Below are 10,733 nucleotides of genomic sequence, written 5' to 3'. Positions count from 1 at the left end.
GGGCAGAAAGACGGGAAAGGTCTCAATTACGATGACTTTTTGGGAGCGGGTCAGGGCAGGCCAGCTAGGCTCTCCCTGAAGTCCTTTCCTAGGTGCCAACCTCTGAGTGTCCAGGTGTGAAACCCCACCAGCAGGCTCAGCTCTCCCTGTCCTCTCCAAGCATGCCTGACAACAGCGAAGGCCTAAACTGCCAGTACTCCTGGGCCGCCGGGACAGAGGCCAGGTCCTTGGGAAAAGCGGGCTTGCCAGGCTGGTCTCCAGAAGCTCTGGCCCTTCTGCCTGGCCTCAGATGGTTCCCACCCTTGCCTGGAGCCCGAGGTACTGAGGCTGCGCTCCCACCCAGGCCAGACCCCCTTCTCGGTTGATGCCCCAGCCCTTTCTCAACCTGATCTTAGAGGTCACTTCCCCCAAGGCCTCATCTAAGTGTTCCCACTGCAGCCCGTGCTAGCCTGCACTTCAGGACGCTCCCAGAGAGGCCTGTGGTCGCGCCTGCCCGGTTGGCCACCGTGTCCCCAGCGCCCAACACATCAAAGTGGAATGAATGAATTGTGCCGGGCAGGGACTTGGCCTCGTTCACGTCCGATTTTCCGGGCCCTCCCCGCCCACGCCGCCGCGGAGAGGGGGGGGATGGATCCGCGGAGGGGGTGGCGCGGCGACCTCTCGGGCATCCCGGGAGAGCCAACAGGAAAGGGGGCGCCTCCACGCAGGGTGCGCGCCCGGCGGGTGCTGGGAGGGAGGTGGCGCCGGGCGCTGAGTGGCGGCTCCGAGTCCACCCCTGGCGCGCCGGTGCGGGCGGGAGGCGGGGAGCGCAGGGGCGGCGGCGGCGCAGCGGCAGCGAGCATGTGCTGCGCAGCCCAGTAACCAGGGACGACCGCGGCTACCGAGCGCCGGCGGCTGCGGCGCCCAGCCCCGCGCAACTCCGCGCCGTGGCCGCCTGCCCCGCCAAGGCCTGGCCCTCGCCGCCCGGTCCCCGAGGGCCCTCGAGCAGCCAGCCGCGGTCGCGCAGCCCGCCGGAGTCCCGCGCACGGGACGCGCGGGCACAGCCAGACAAAGGCGCGGCCCCGGCCCGGCCCACTCCGGCCTGCCGGCCTCCGCGCGCCCCGGCCCGACCCAGCCGCTCCCGCTGGGCGCCCCAAGCGGGTCCGGCCCGGGGAGCGGGGGCCGCGGCCGCCGAGCATGGGGAAATCCAACAGCAAGTTGAAGCCTGAAGTTGTGGAGGAGCTGACCAGAAAAACCTACTGTGAGTGAGCCCCGATCCCCGATCCCCGATCCCCCGTCGAGCCACGACCTTCCCTCCGCCCTTCCCGGCCGCGCCCCTGCCCCGCACCTGGCCCATTGTTCTACCCGCGCCCCCGCCCCCGGCCCTGGCAGGATGTCGCCTGTCAGCGTGCGCTGGGGACCATCCCAGGTCCTCAGGGCATCCCCAGCCCACCCGCGGCCCCCCTCCAGTTCTAAGGGCTCCGACTGTGCCAGGGCGGGGGGGTGGTGGTCCCGGGAGGGGGCGCCCGGGCGTAGTGTGGCTCTGCTGCTTGGAGCGGGGTGGGTGGGTGATTCATGCCTAATGATGATGCTGCGGCTCTTGCCGCTGCGAGGTTGGCCTGTCGCCCCCTCCCTGGCAAATGTGACTGTGTGTTGGGAAGGAGAGGGGTGGCGAGACGGGTAGAGCGCTCAGGCAGTGACGGCAGGGTCCAAGGGTCCTGGGCGCCCTCTTGGATGTATTCTCCGTGCCCTCTTTTCCTTGCTCCTGTCTGTTTGCCGCACCAGGAAATGGGTTTCTACAGCCGGAGCTGACGGATAAAGGAAGGTCTGTCCCGTTCCACAGTCCTCTAGATCACTCCCAGGTGTGGCTCTCCACTTGCCCAACTTCACAGATCTCCTGTCTCTGCATCTCCAGTGTCTCCTCACCAGGTGTCCCCTCCTAGCAGCCTCTCCAGGGTGGCCCTGCTCACCTAGGGTTCACTGCTATAGGTTCTGACCACCCTCTTTTACTTTGGGAAGCAGGAGATGGATGAGTGTGTGGAAGGGCCTCTGCCAGGCTCTTTGACTTGCAAGGCAGCAGTGGCCTGGTCTTGGGGTGGAACCCCCGAAGTGGGTCCTCGGCAGCTTTGATTTAGCCATCTCTGCATCACCCGGAAAGACAGGCAATTGACTGGCAGCTGGGTGTAGATGGAGGCTCTAGTCCAGTGCATGGCCTCTGCTCTCCCCCACCCCCCCCATATCGGTCTTCCAGGGGGCACGTTTGCAGGTCTTGGCCAATCCAGTGCCTTAGCCCCATGCTCCTCTCTCTCCATAGACTTAGAACAAAGGGGGCCTTACTGATTGTGCTCTCCTGGCCCCAGCCTGAGGAATTGGGCATCAGGGTGGTCACATCCAGGAACTGTTCCTGGGGATGTGTCCCTCCCAGCCCAAGCCTCCCACTCTCTCTTTCCAGAGTGGGTGGGTGGCCTTTTCTAGCGTGTTACTGTTTATGAGGTTGACTGGACCCTCCAAGGTGTGGCCCACAGTCCTTAGCAGTTAGTTTGTGGGTGGGACACCCCGGGACCCCAGGGTCTGGGGAGGGCAGAGAGCTCCATGAACTTCTCCAGAAATGGTTTGTGGTGTACCAGGCTGTCTCCATGGTAGGAAGGCTGGAGGCATGTGAAGTCAGTGTCCTGCTTATTGAGTGTGTCATGCACCATTAGCTTCGTCCTTAGCATAACTGTACACCAACAACTTGGAATGTTCTAGGCACTACAGCTGTTCACAGGAAACGGGCTGAGAGAAGCGAGGTGGTACACCTAGCCTGTCACAGCACTGGGAACGGCACCTGGGTATGCCTTTTCAGGGAGAGACCTCAGGCTTATAGGAAAGAGCCCTTCTGTGCTTCTCTTTCCCGTGCTGGCCCATGCTGGTCCATGCTGGTGGAGTCTGGATTCAGAAGACCCAGACGGGTCAAGATCCTTTGCCAGCTCCATCTCTGTAGGACTGCCCATCAACTTGAGGAGAATGGGGCCAGCAAAACTCTGTCAAGCTTGGGCTTAGTGGTACTCTGCTGAGCTTTTGTGATGTAGAACAGTTTTGGTCAGGGCGCTCTTCCTCCACTAAGACCTTATTAGGGGTAGGGGGATTCACTTGCCTCTGAACTGTCTCCCTGTGGAAGCCGGCTCCCCCCAGGCAGGCCTTTGTGTGACCAACAGCCACCTCTCCCAGTGTGGGCACTTAATAGGTCTGCAGATCTTTGTGGAAGTAAACTCATCTCTTCAGGTAAAGCAGAGAGTGCCTGCAGCCTGTGGCAGGTCCCACTCGTACTTTTTCTTTCTCATGAGGTGTTGGCAATGTCTACTCCTTCTTCTGGGGGAATTCTGAGTAAGGGGGTCAAGAGAAGCATCATCCAGGAAGGAATCCCAAATGTCACCATCTCCTGAAGAGTGTGCAAAGTCCCTGGTACCTGGGCAGCTCTTCCCTTAGGTCTGGGCTGAGCTCTGGGATTGAATCCTTAAAAGTGTGAGTCCTGAGGCCAGAGAGATGGCCCAGAGCAAGCATGAGGATCTGAGTTCACATCCCCAGTACCCACTTATGAAAGAGCCGGACACGGTGCCTCATGTCTGTAGCTGGGAGGCAGACACAGAGGGGTCCTGGGAGCTCACTGGCCAACCAGTCTAGCTGAAATGGTGAGCTCTGGGTTCATTGAGAGACACTGCCTCAAACAATAAGGTGGAGGGGTTGGGATTATAGCTTAGTGCTAAGAATGAGCACCGCTATTTCTTAAAGACCAGAGTTCGATTCCCAGCACCCATGTCTGTGGCTCACAACTGTCTGTAATTCAAGCTCAGTGTAAGCCAAAGTCTCTATGGGCTCTGCACTCACATGCACAACCCCTCTCCCCCACACATAAATAAAAATAGAAACCTTTAAAAGCAAAATAATGTGGAGAGCCATAGGAGAAGACACTAGCATTGACCTCCGGCCTCCATCTGCATTCACAAGGGTAGAGTGCATCTACGCACACACACACACACACACACACACACACACACACACACACACACACACACACAAACCAACACATGGAATAAGAGCAAGATAATCATGTATTGATTTTGGTTCTTGGTCCTGGGGAGACGAAGAACCATAGCTCTGACTGATGCTGTGGGTCTCTGATAATCCTGTACCACTGGGGGCCCAATGGTCCCGCCTGAGTCTATGCTGGGTACCATCCTGGGTGGTGTGGATCGACTACAGTTTGTGGTGTGGGGTGTGTGTGTGTGTGTGTGTGTGTGTGTGTGTGTGTGTGTGTGTGTGTAAGCAGGGGAAGGGCTGAAGGCTCCATGAGGACTTGACAATACATCTGACTTCAGCCTGCCTGAACATGAGCATCTTTTCTGCTAATGCCCTGGAACTTCCCGTGTTCTTCCTGTGCAGAGAGACTATTTGCTGACATGGTTTGTGCTCACCTTCACTGCAATTTCCTCCATCTCCAAGGGCAGCAGGTTAGCAGAGGGGGAGACCCTTCTGCCTCTGCCCCCCGCCCCAGGCAGGACTCACAGACTGGCATGAGCAGCAGTAGGGGTTCTGGGTGGTCTGCCTCACTCTCTTTGAGCTGATTGATGAGGCGATTGCATCCCTATATATTCAAGCTGAGGGATATATCCTAGCTGAGCCTTGCTTTTCTCCTCTGCAAAATGGGTATGGTCTTGATAGTAGGAAGTGAGCAGGGGTGTAAATGTGGCCAGTGGAGTAAGTAGCTAGTGACTATTCCCAAACATGTCGCTATTGCTTTGAATGCATTATTATTCACACCCTCTTCTCCTCCTCCGTTGCTGGGATAGAACCCAGGGCCTCACACGTGATAATCAAGGACTCTATCAATGAGCCCCAGCCTCAGCTTCGTCATGAACCAGCCTTAAGTCTTTTGTTCATGGGTTTCATCTCTGCAGACAGCTCTTCCTGCGGTCCCAGTCTGTGTGCCTAGCAAAGCCACTCAGGATGGAGTGAGTGCTGAGCTATTTTCCCTGAGCCCAGTAGGGCCTTGCTTTTACATGGCATCCTACCACCTTACTTGGTCATGATGGAACTGCCCCAGTCTGCCATTCACTGAGTGTCCACTCTGCTGGGCACACGGATAAGAAGGAACGGGAGACACAGGTCCTGCCTCCAGTGGAAACTGGCCAGGAGGCACCCGAATCCTTTGTTCTGGTCTCAGTGCGTGCCAGGGGCAGAGATGTCTTTATCTTCCATGGTCTCTCCCCATTCCACACTAGCGCTGGCTCCTCCCCGTTCAGGAGTTGGGGGAGGAGAGGTCACTTCTTGTCACTTGGTCAGTTTCAGCTTGGCCTTGACCTTGCCTGCCAACCTTGAGCCTCTTCTGCTTCTTCCCGGATATCCCGGCTGTTTCTAGCACATAGCAGATTAGGGAAGAGAGGGGATGAGTGTGCTCCATGGCTGTGCAGCAGTGGACACCATGAAGGCCTGGGATGGAGGGTCTGGCTGGGGTCAGGCTGAGAGGGGCAGGGAGTTACAGCTGGACTCTTGGGTTTCTGGTTTGGGGCTGTCCAGGGACCCAGAGAAGTCTGCTGTATAGGAGAAAGGGTGCTCCCTGCTCGGTTACCTCTACCCAACTCTTATGGGTCAGAGAGAAGCCGCCGGGGAGGCAGTCTCTGCCATACATCTTGGGACAATTTCCAGAACTGGAGTGATGGCCATGGGGATGTGGTGGGCAGGTCATCCCTGCCCAGGAGAGGGAAGGACCAGAGAAAGGGCTTTCTGTTGTCCCTGGCCCCCTTCCTCCCTTCACTGGGGTGGGACAAAGCAGCAGGAGAGACTTAGGTGAGACTCAGTGCTGAGGTGGGTACTTAATAGGACAGTCCAGCTCTGCAGAGAGTAGGCGAGGTCCCCCACAGGCTCTGTGGCCTTGAGTTAGCCACATACCTTCTCTGGGCCCCAGTGTATTTGGCTGTGACCCCGTCTGCATGGCTGCATGGTTCCACAGGAAAAGACAATGCTTTGAGGGCCAGAAAGGGCATGGAGCCTCCAGGAAGCAGGGTCCCGGGGCAGGATTAGGGCTCAGTAACCTAAATATTGAGAGGTTCTAGTCATTTCCTGTGGTAAGAGGAGACCCTCCTTCCTTCTCTGGAAAATGAGCTTCATGGTAAGTTGAGGAGGAGTCGGGGTACATGGAGGAGATAGTGTGGTACCTGGTCCAGTGCTTCCCCGGGCAATCTCCAGTTACGGTTCTCCGCAGACTGCGGGTGTATGCATCTGGTCAGTGTCGGACTTGGGCCATGAAACCTGGGCTCTTCCCTGTCCCTGTCACTCACTTCTGTACGTGACATGTGACTGGCTCCTCCTGTCCCCTCCCCAGACATCTCTCCCAACCCCAGGTGTCTCTGCAGGTCCTTGTCCTGGCAGCCCATACCACCTCAGGATTGAGTGCCCCCTGCTCCAGGTCAAGGTTTGAGGACCTTGTGGCACAGGCTGTGGGGACACTGGGAGTGAGTGGGCCTCACTAGAGTCACCCTCAGGTCATAGACAGGAACTTGGATATTTTCCAAGATAGGTGGGGAGCCGTGGAAGGGAGGTGACAGAGTTGGGGGGCACTGTGAGGTTAGGTTTGGAAAGAGCATTCTTGGCTATAGTCCAAAAAATGAAGGAGGCAGTAATAGGGACCAAGGGAGATCATGGCAATGAACTCGGGGTGTCACTGGGGTGGTCTGACAGAGTCCAGGGGGACTTCAGAGGGACTCCATAGTCAATCTTCACCATTCTATGGCTTTGGGGTTGTCTACTTTTAATTTCTAACTTTAATTTTTTGTTAATTCCATTATTAATTTTGTGTGCCTATGTGGTGTGTGTATGTGCCTGTGTGTGTGTGTGTGTGTGTGTGTGTGTGTGTGTGTGTGTGTGTGTGTGTGTGTTTAGGTCAGAGGACAAATTGGGAGTCAGTTCTCTTTTTCCGCCATGTGGGTTCTGGGATTGAACTCAGGTCTCCAGTCCAGGGAGAAGAGCTTTTACCCATTCAGCTCTCCCACGGGCCTAAATCAATTTTGTTTGTTTGCTTGTTTTTAATGTTGCAACATATGCATGCAACATGTGTCTATTTAATCCTCTGTTACTAGACAGCTAAATTGCTTCTACCCCATTGTAGAGTTGCGATGAATATTTGTTTTGAGTCTTTATACATGGGCTGGGGGTGTGACTCAGTTGTTAGAGTCCTTGCCTAGTGAACCTGCATGAACACACACATGAGTATGCATGCATGTAGGTACACATACACCAGGGCCTTCAACCACATGGCCCCGGGAGTCTTCCAGATCAAAGATTCAGCTCTATTTAACAGTAATGAAGGAGATGAACTTGAGACCGCGAACTTCCTCTTTTCTTCCCCTGAGATTGGCAGCCGCGGAGTCCAACAGTGACAGCCAGTGCTGGTGAGAATGCAGCAAGGTGGCCCGCGCGCGCGCCCCCTCTGTTGCCGAAAAGGTGGTTAGAGCGCCCTTCTGGAAAGCACATCATCCAGTTTGAACCAAAAGCCTTTTAAGCCAGTGTGGAGGTGCATGCTGTAATTCTAGAACACTCCAGAGATGGAAGGAGGGAAGTGAGACTTCAGAGTCAGCCCAGAATGCACAGGGAGACTTTGCTCAAAAAAAAAAAAAAAAAAAAAAGCCTTTCAAAATGTACCATGGCTTTAACTCCATAATCTCATTTTGGATTGTTTATCTTTAAGGAGAGACTTGTACAAATATCCATCCATCCATCCATCCATCTTGGTTAGTTTTTGAGACAGTCTCATGTAGACGAGGATGTGCTTGAACTTCTAATCCTCCTGGCTCCCTCCCCAAAGGCTATGATTACAGCAAGCACCAGCCCGCCCTGTTTATGTAGTGCTGGGGATGGAACCCAAGGGTTTGCACATGCTAATCAGACACTCTACCAACAGAATTATGAGCCCTGATTTCTCAGTACCTCTCTCAAGACTGCACAGTAAGTGTGAGAGACCGTGGGCCCTGCACTCTTGCCAGGACACCTTCTTTTTGCCAGAATGTGTTGGGGTTTGGTAGGTGTGTCTTTGCTACTTCACTGAAGGCATCTGCTGTGCTTCGTTCTGAGAAGTTCTACAAGGAAAAACCCAATGTTAATCGAAAGGAGCGTTCTGTGCCTGTCACTGAAGGAGTGTGTGTGTGTGTGTGTGTGTGTGTGTGTGTGTGTGTGTGTGTGTGTGTGTGTTTGTGTGTGTGTGTAGATATCTTCAGAGGCCAGAAGAGGGCATTGAATCCCTTAGAACTGAAGCTACAGCAATGTGAGCTGCCTGATATGAATACTGGGAACCAAACCTGGGTCTTCTGCAAGAGAAATACGTGCTCTTAGCCTCTAAGCCCTGTTCTGGGTTCTTAACGTCTCAGTATCCTCATCTGGGAGTTGAGATGGTAACTCCCCAATAGTGCAGGGATGGTGGGGTTGGGAGTGTAGTGTTGGGTTTATCAGCTCTTCTTAGCCCCTCCCCCCTTTGTTCACCAAGGATGGTGGAGAATCTGAAAGCAGCAGATGGCTAGAATCTATGGTGGCAGTGAGAGACCCATATGATGCGTGTTCCTGTGGCCCAGGACCGTGCTCAATGCTCAGGAGCATTCATCATCCACTCCTCCTGGGAGCTCTGTATGTCCCTCTCGAAGATAAAGACAGGGAAGTTTCGGGGTAGGTTAGGGACATGACAAGAACCAACCTGTGGCTATAGTTTGGGCAAGTTTGAACCTGGTGCCATCCAACCCTGGGACTGAGTACTTAACACCCAGTCCATGTTAGTGGAAAGCTCTGAGAAGGCTCTGTGGGGCTGTGTGGGTTAAGTGTGAGCATGCGTGGGTGTCTGTGTGAGTGTTGCAGGCTGGATAGGGGCTGAGGGTCACATGTGCTAGCTCTGACTCACGTGTGCATATTCTGAGTGTGACAAGGTCATGCCATGTGTCAGGAGTGGGTGAGCCATCTCAGTCTGTGCATGAATACACATCGTGTCTGGGTGTGTATATTGGGGGGTAGCTCTTTGCAGGTTGTAAATGCAGATGGATCTGGGGGTAGTGGCTGGAGAGGGAGACCTCACATCGGCCAGAGGCCACCTCAGCCAGTGGCTCTGGGACTGGGAACTATGGCTGCCTTTTCCTGGTTGTCATTGGAGTCTTCCTGCTGGTGGACATGAGGGAGTGCCCCTGGGATGAATGATGTAATGGGGACTGATGTATTAGGGAAGAGCTTGGTGACAGGAGTGTTGACAGGGAGCAATGTCACCTATTACAGTTGTCCCCCTCTCCCCATGGCTGAGAATGAGGACTGATGCCCATTTTACAGAAAGTGGGAAACAAGCCCAGGCAGGCCCAGGGGCATACCAAGGTCTTTTAGCCAGTTAGCATCAGTCTTGGGGCTCAGGCTCATCTCATCCCATCCCATCCCTGTGTGACCAAAACCAGGTCCTTTCCATCATGATCTCTGAGCACAGGGTAGTGAGCGCCCATCCCTGGAGTGTTGGACACTGGCCGAGTGTTCTGTATTGTGGGGTGGGTGTGAGGCCAGGCAGTGAGTAGGATGTCTTGCCTCCCATGGATGTTTGAGCAACTTCTGCCTTGGCTCTGCAGGAAGGAGGCAGAGGTGAGGCCCCGTGGGAGGGCGATCTTATCGGAAGCACTGGAGGTGTCTGGTGAGCGTGGTCAGGAGTGTGCAGGGGACTGTTGATCTCTTCCAACATCCCACCCGAAGGGAGGCAGATGAAGATAATGTGCCTGGCTCTGGGATCTCATGGAGGCCCCCCAGCCTCTGAGCTTGAGAGTAGTGTTCCCCATTTTCCAATATTTGCACTACCCGTGTGTGTGTGTGTGTGTGTGTGTGTGTGTGTGTGTGTGTGTGCGCTGACGATGCGTGCATGTGTGTGGAGGCCAGAGACTGTTGTCATGTATCTTCCACCCTATCTTTTGAGTCAGGATCTCTCACCGAGCTGGGAGCTCACTGATTGGTTAGGCTGGCTGGCCAGTGAGCTCCAGGGATCTGCGCTCTCCTCAACTGTAGTTGAGATTCAGCTTCCCCAGCTCTTACAGGTGCTGGCTCTCAGGTCCTCTAGCAGGCACTTGACTGACTGAGCTGTCTCCCCAGCCCCTGTTCCTGCTTTTATGGCAGGCTGGGGCTGGGAGATGAGATACCCAAGGGTGAGATGGGACCCAGAGTACCCTTGAGTGATGCCCTACCCAGTGCTTGGCACAGCCTAGCTGCTTTAGGATGTCTTTGGATAAAGGAGGAGACCCAGTCCTCATGGATGTGTGTGGATTCAGGAACACAGTGACATAGAGTCTCCAGTGACCGTCAGCTCCTTAAGGCTTAGACCATGTCTTGTGGTTTTTGGTAGCTGTACAGCTGCTATGGGGCAGGCACAGGCACAGGCAGGCAGGCAGGCACGGGCAGGCACGGGCAGGCAGGCATGAGCAGGCAGGCAGGCACAGGCAGGCAGAGGCAGGCAGGCAGAGGCAGACAGGCACAGGCAGGTACAGACAGGCACAGGCACAGGCAGGCACAGGCAGGCAGGCACAGGCAGGCAGGCACAGGCAGGCAGGCACAGGCAGGCATAGGCAGGCAGGCAGGCACAGGCAGGCAGGCACAGGCAGGCAGTCACAGGCAGGCAGGTAGAGGCAGGCAGGCAGAGGCAGGCACAGGGAGGCACAGGGAGGCACAGGCAGGCAGGCACAGGCAGGCAGGCAGGCAGAGGCAGGCAGGTAGAGGCA

General features: G+C 55.6%; 1 protein-coding gene across 1 annotated transcript in view; it reads left to right on the top strand.

Annotated features, from left to right (window-relative positions):
• The first annotated feature begins 1,066 nt into the window (after nucleotides 1-1,066).
• Ncs1 (neuronal calcium sensor 1) overlaps nucleotides 1,067-10,733 on the top strand; it is a 53,505-nt gene continuing 43,838 nt past the window's right edge. Inside the window, exon 1 of the mRNA XM_052722858.1 lies at nucleotides 1,067-1,240. Within this exon, the coding sequence (XP_052578818.1) occupies nucleotides 1,177-1,240 (64 nt within the window). The 5' untranslated portion in view covers nucleotides 1,067-1,176. The remainder of the gene's footprint in view (nucleotides 1,241-10,733) is intronic.

Source organism: Peromyscus californicus, unplaced genomic scaffold (assembly GCF_007827085.1).
Source record: "Peromyscus californicus insignis strain IS unplaced genomic scaffold, ASM782708v3 Scaffold_7__1_contigs__length_154581171, whole genome shotgun sequence".
Classification (NCBI taxonomy): Eukaryota; Metazoa; Chordata; class Mammalia; order Rodentia; family Cricetidae; genus Peromyscus; species Peromyscus californicus.
The sequence above is the reverse complement of the archived record's forward strand: the minus strand, read 5'-3'. Positions and strand labels throughout refer to the sequence as shown.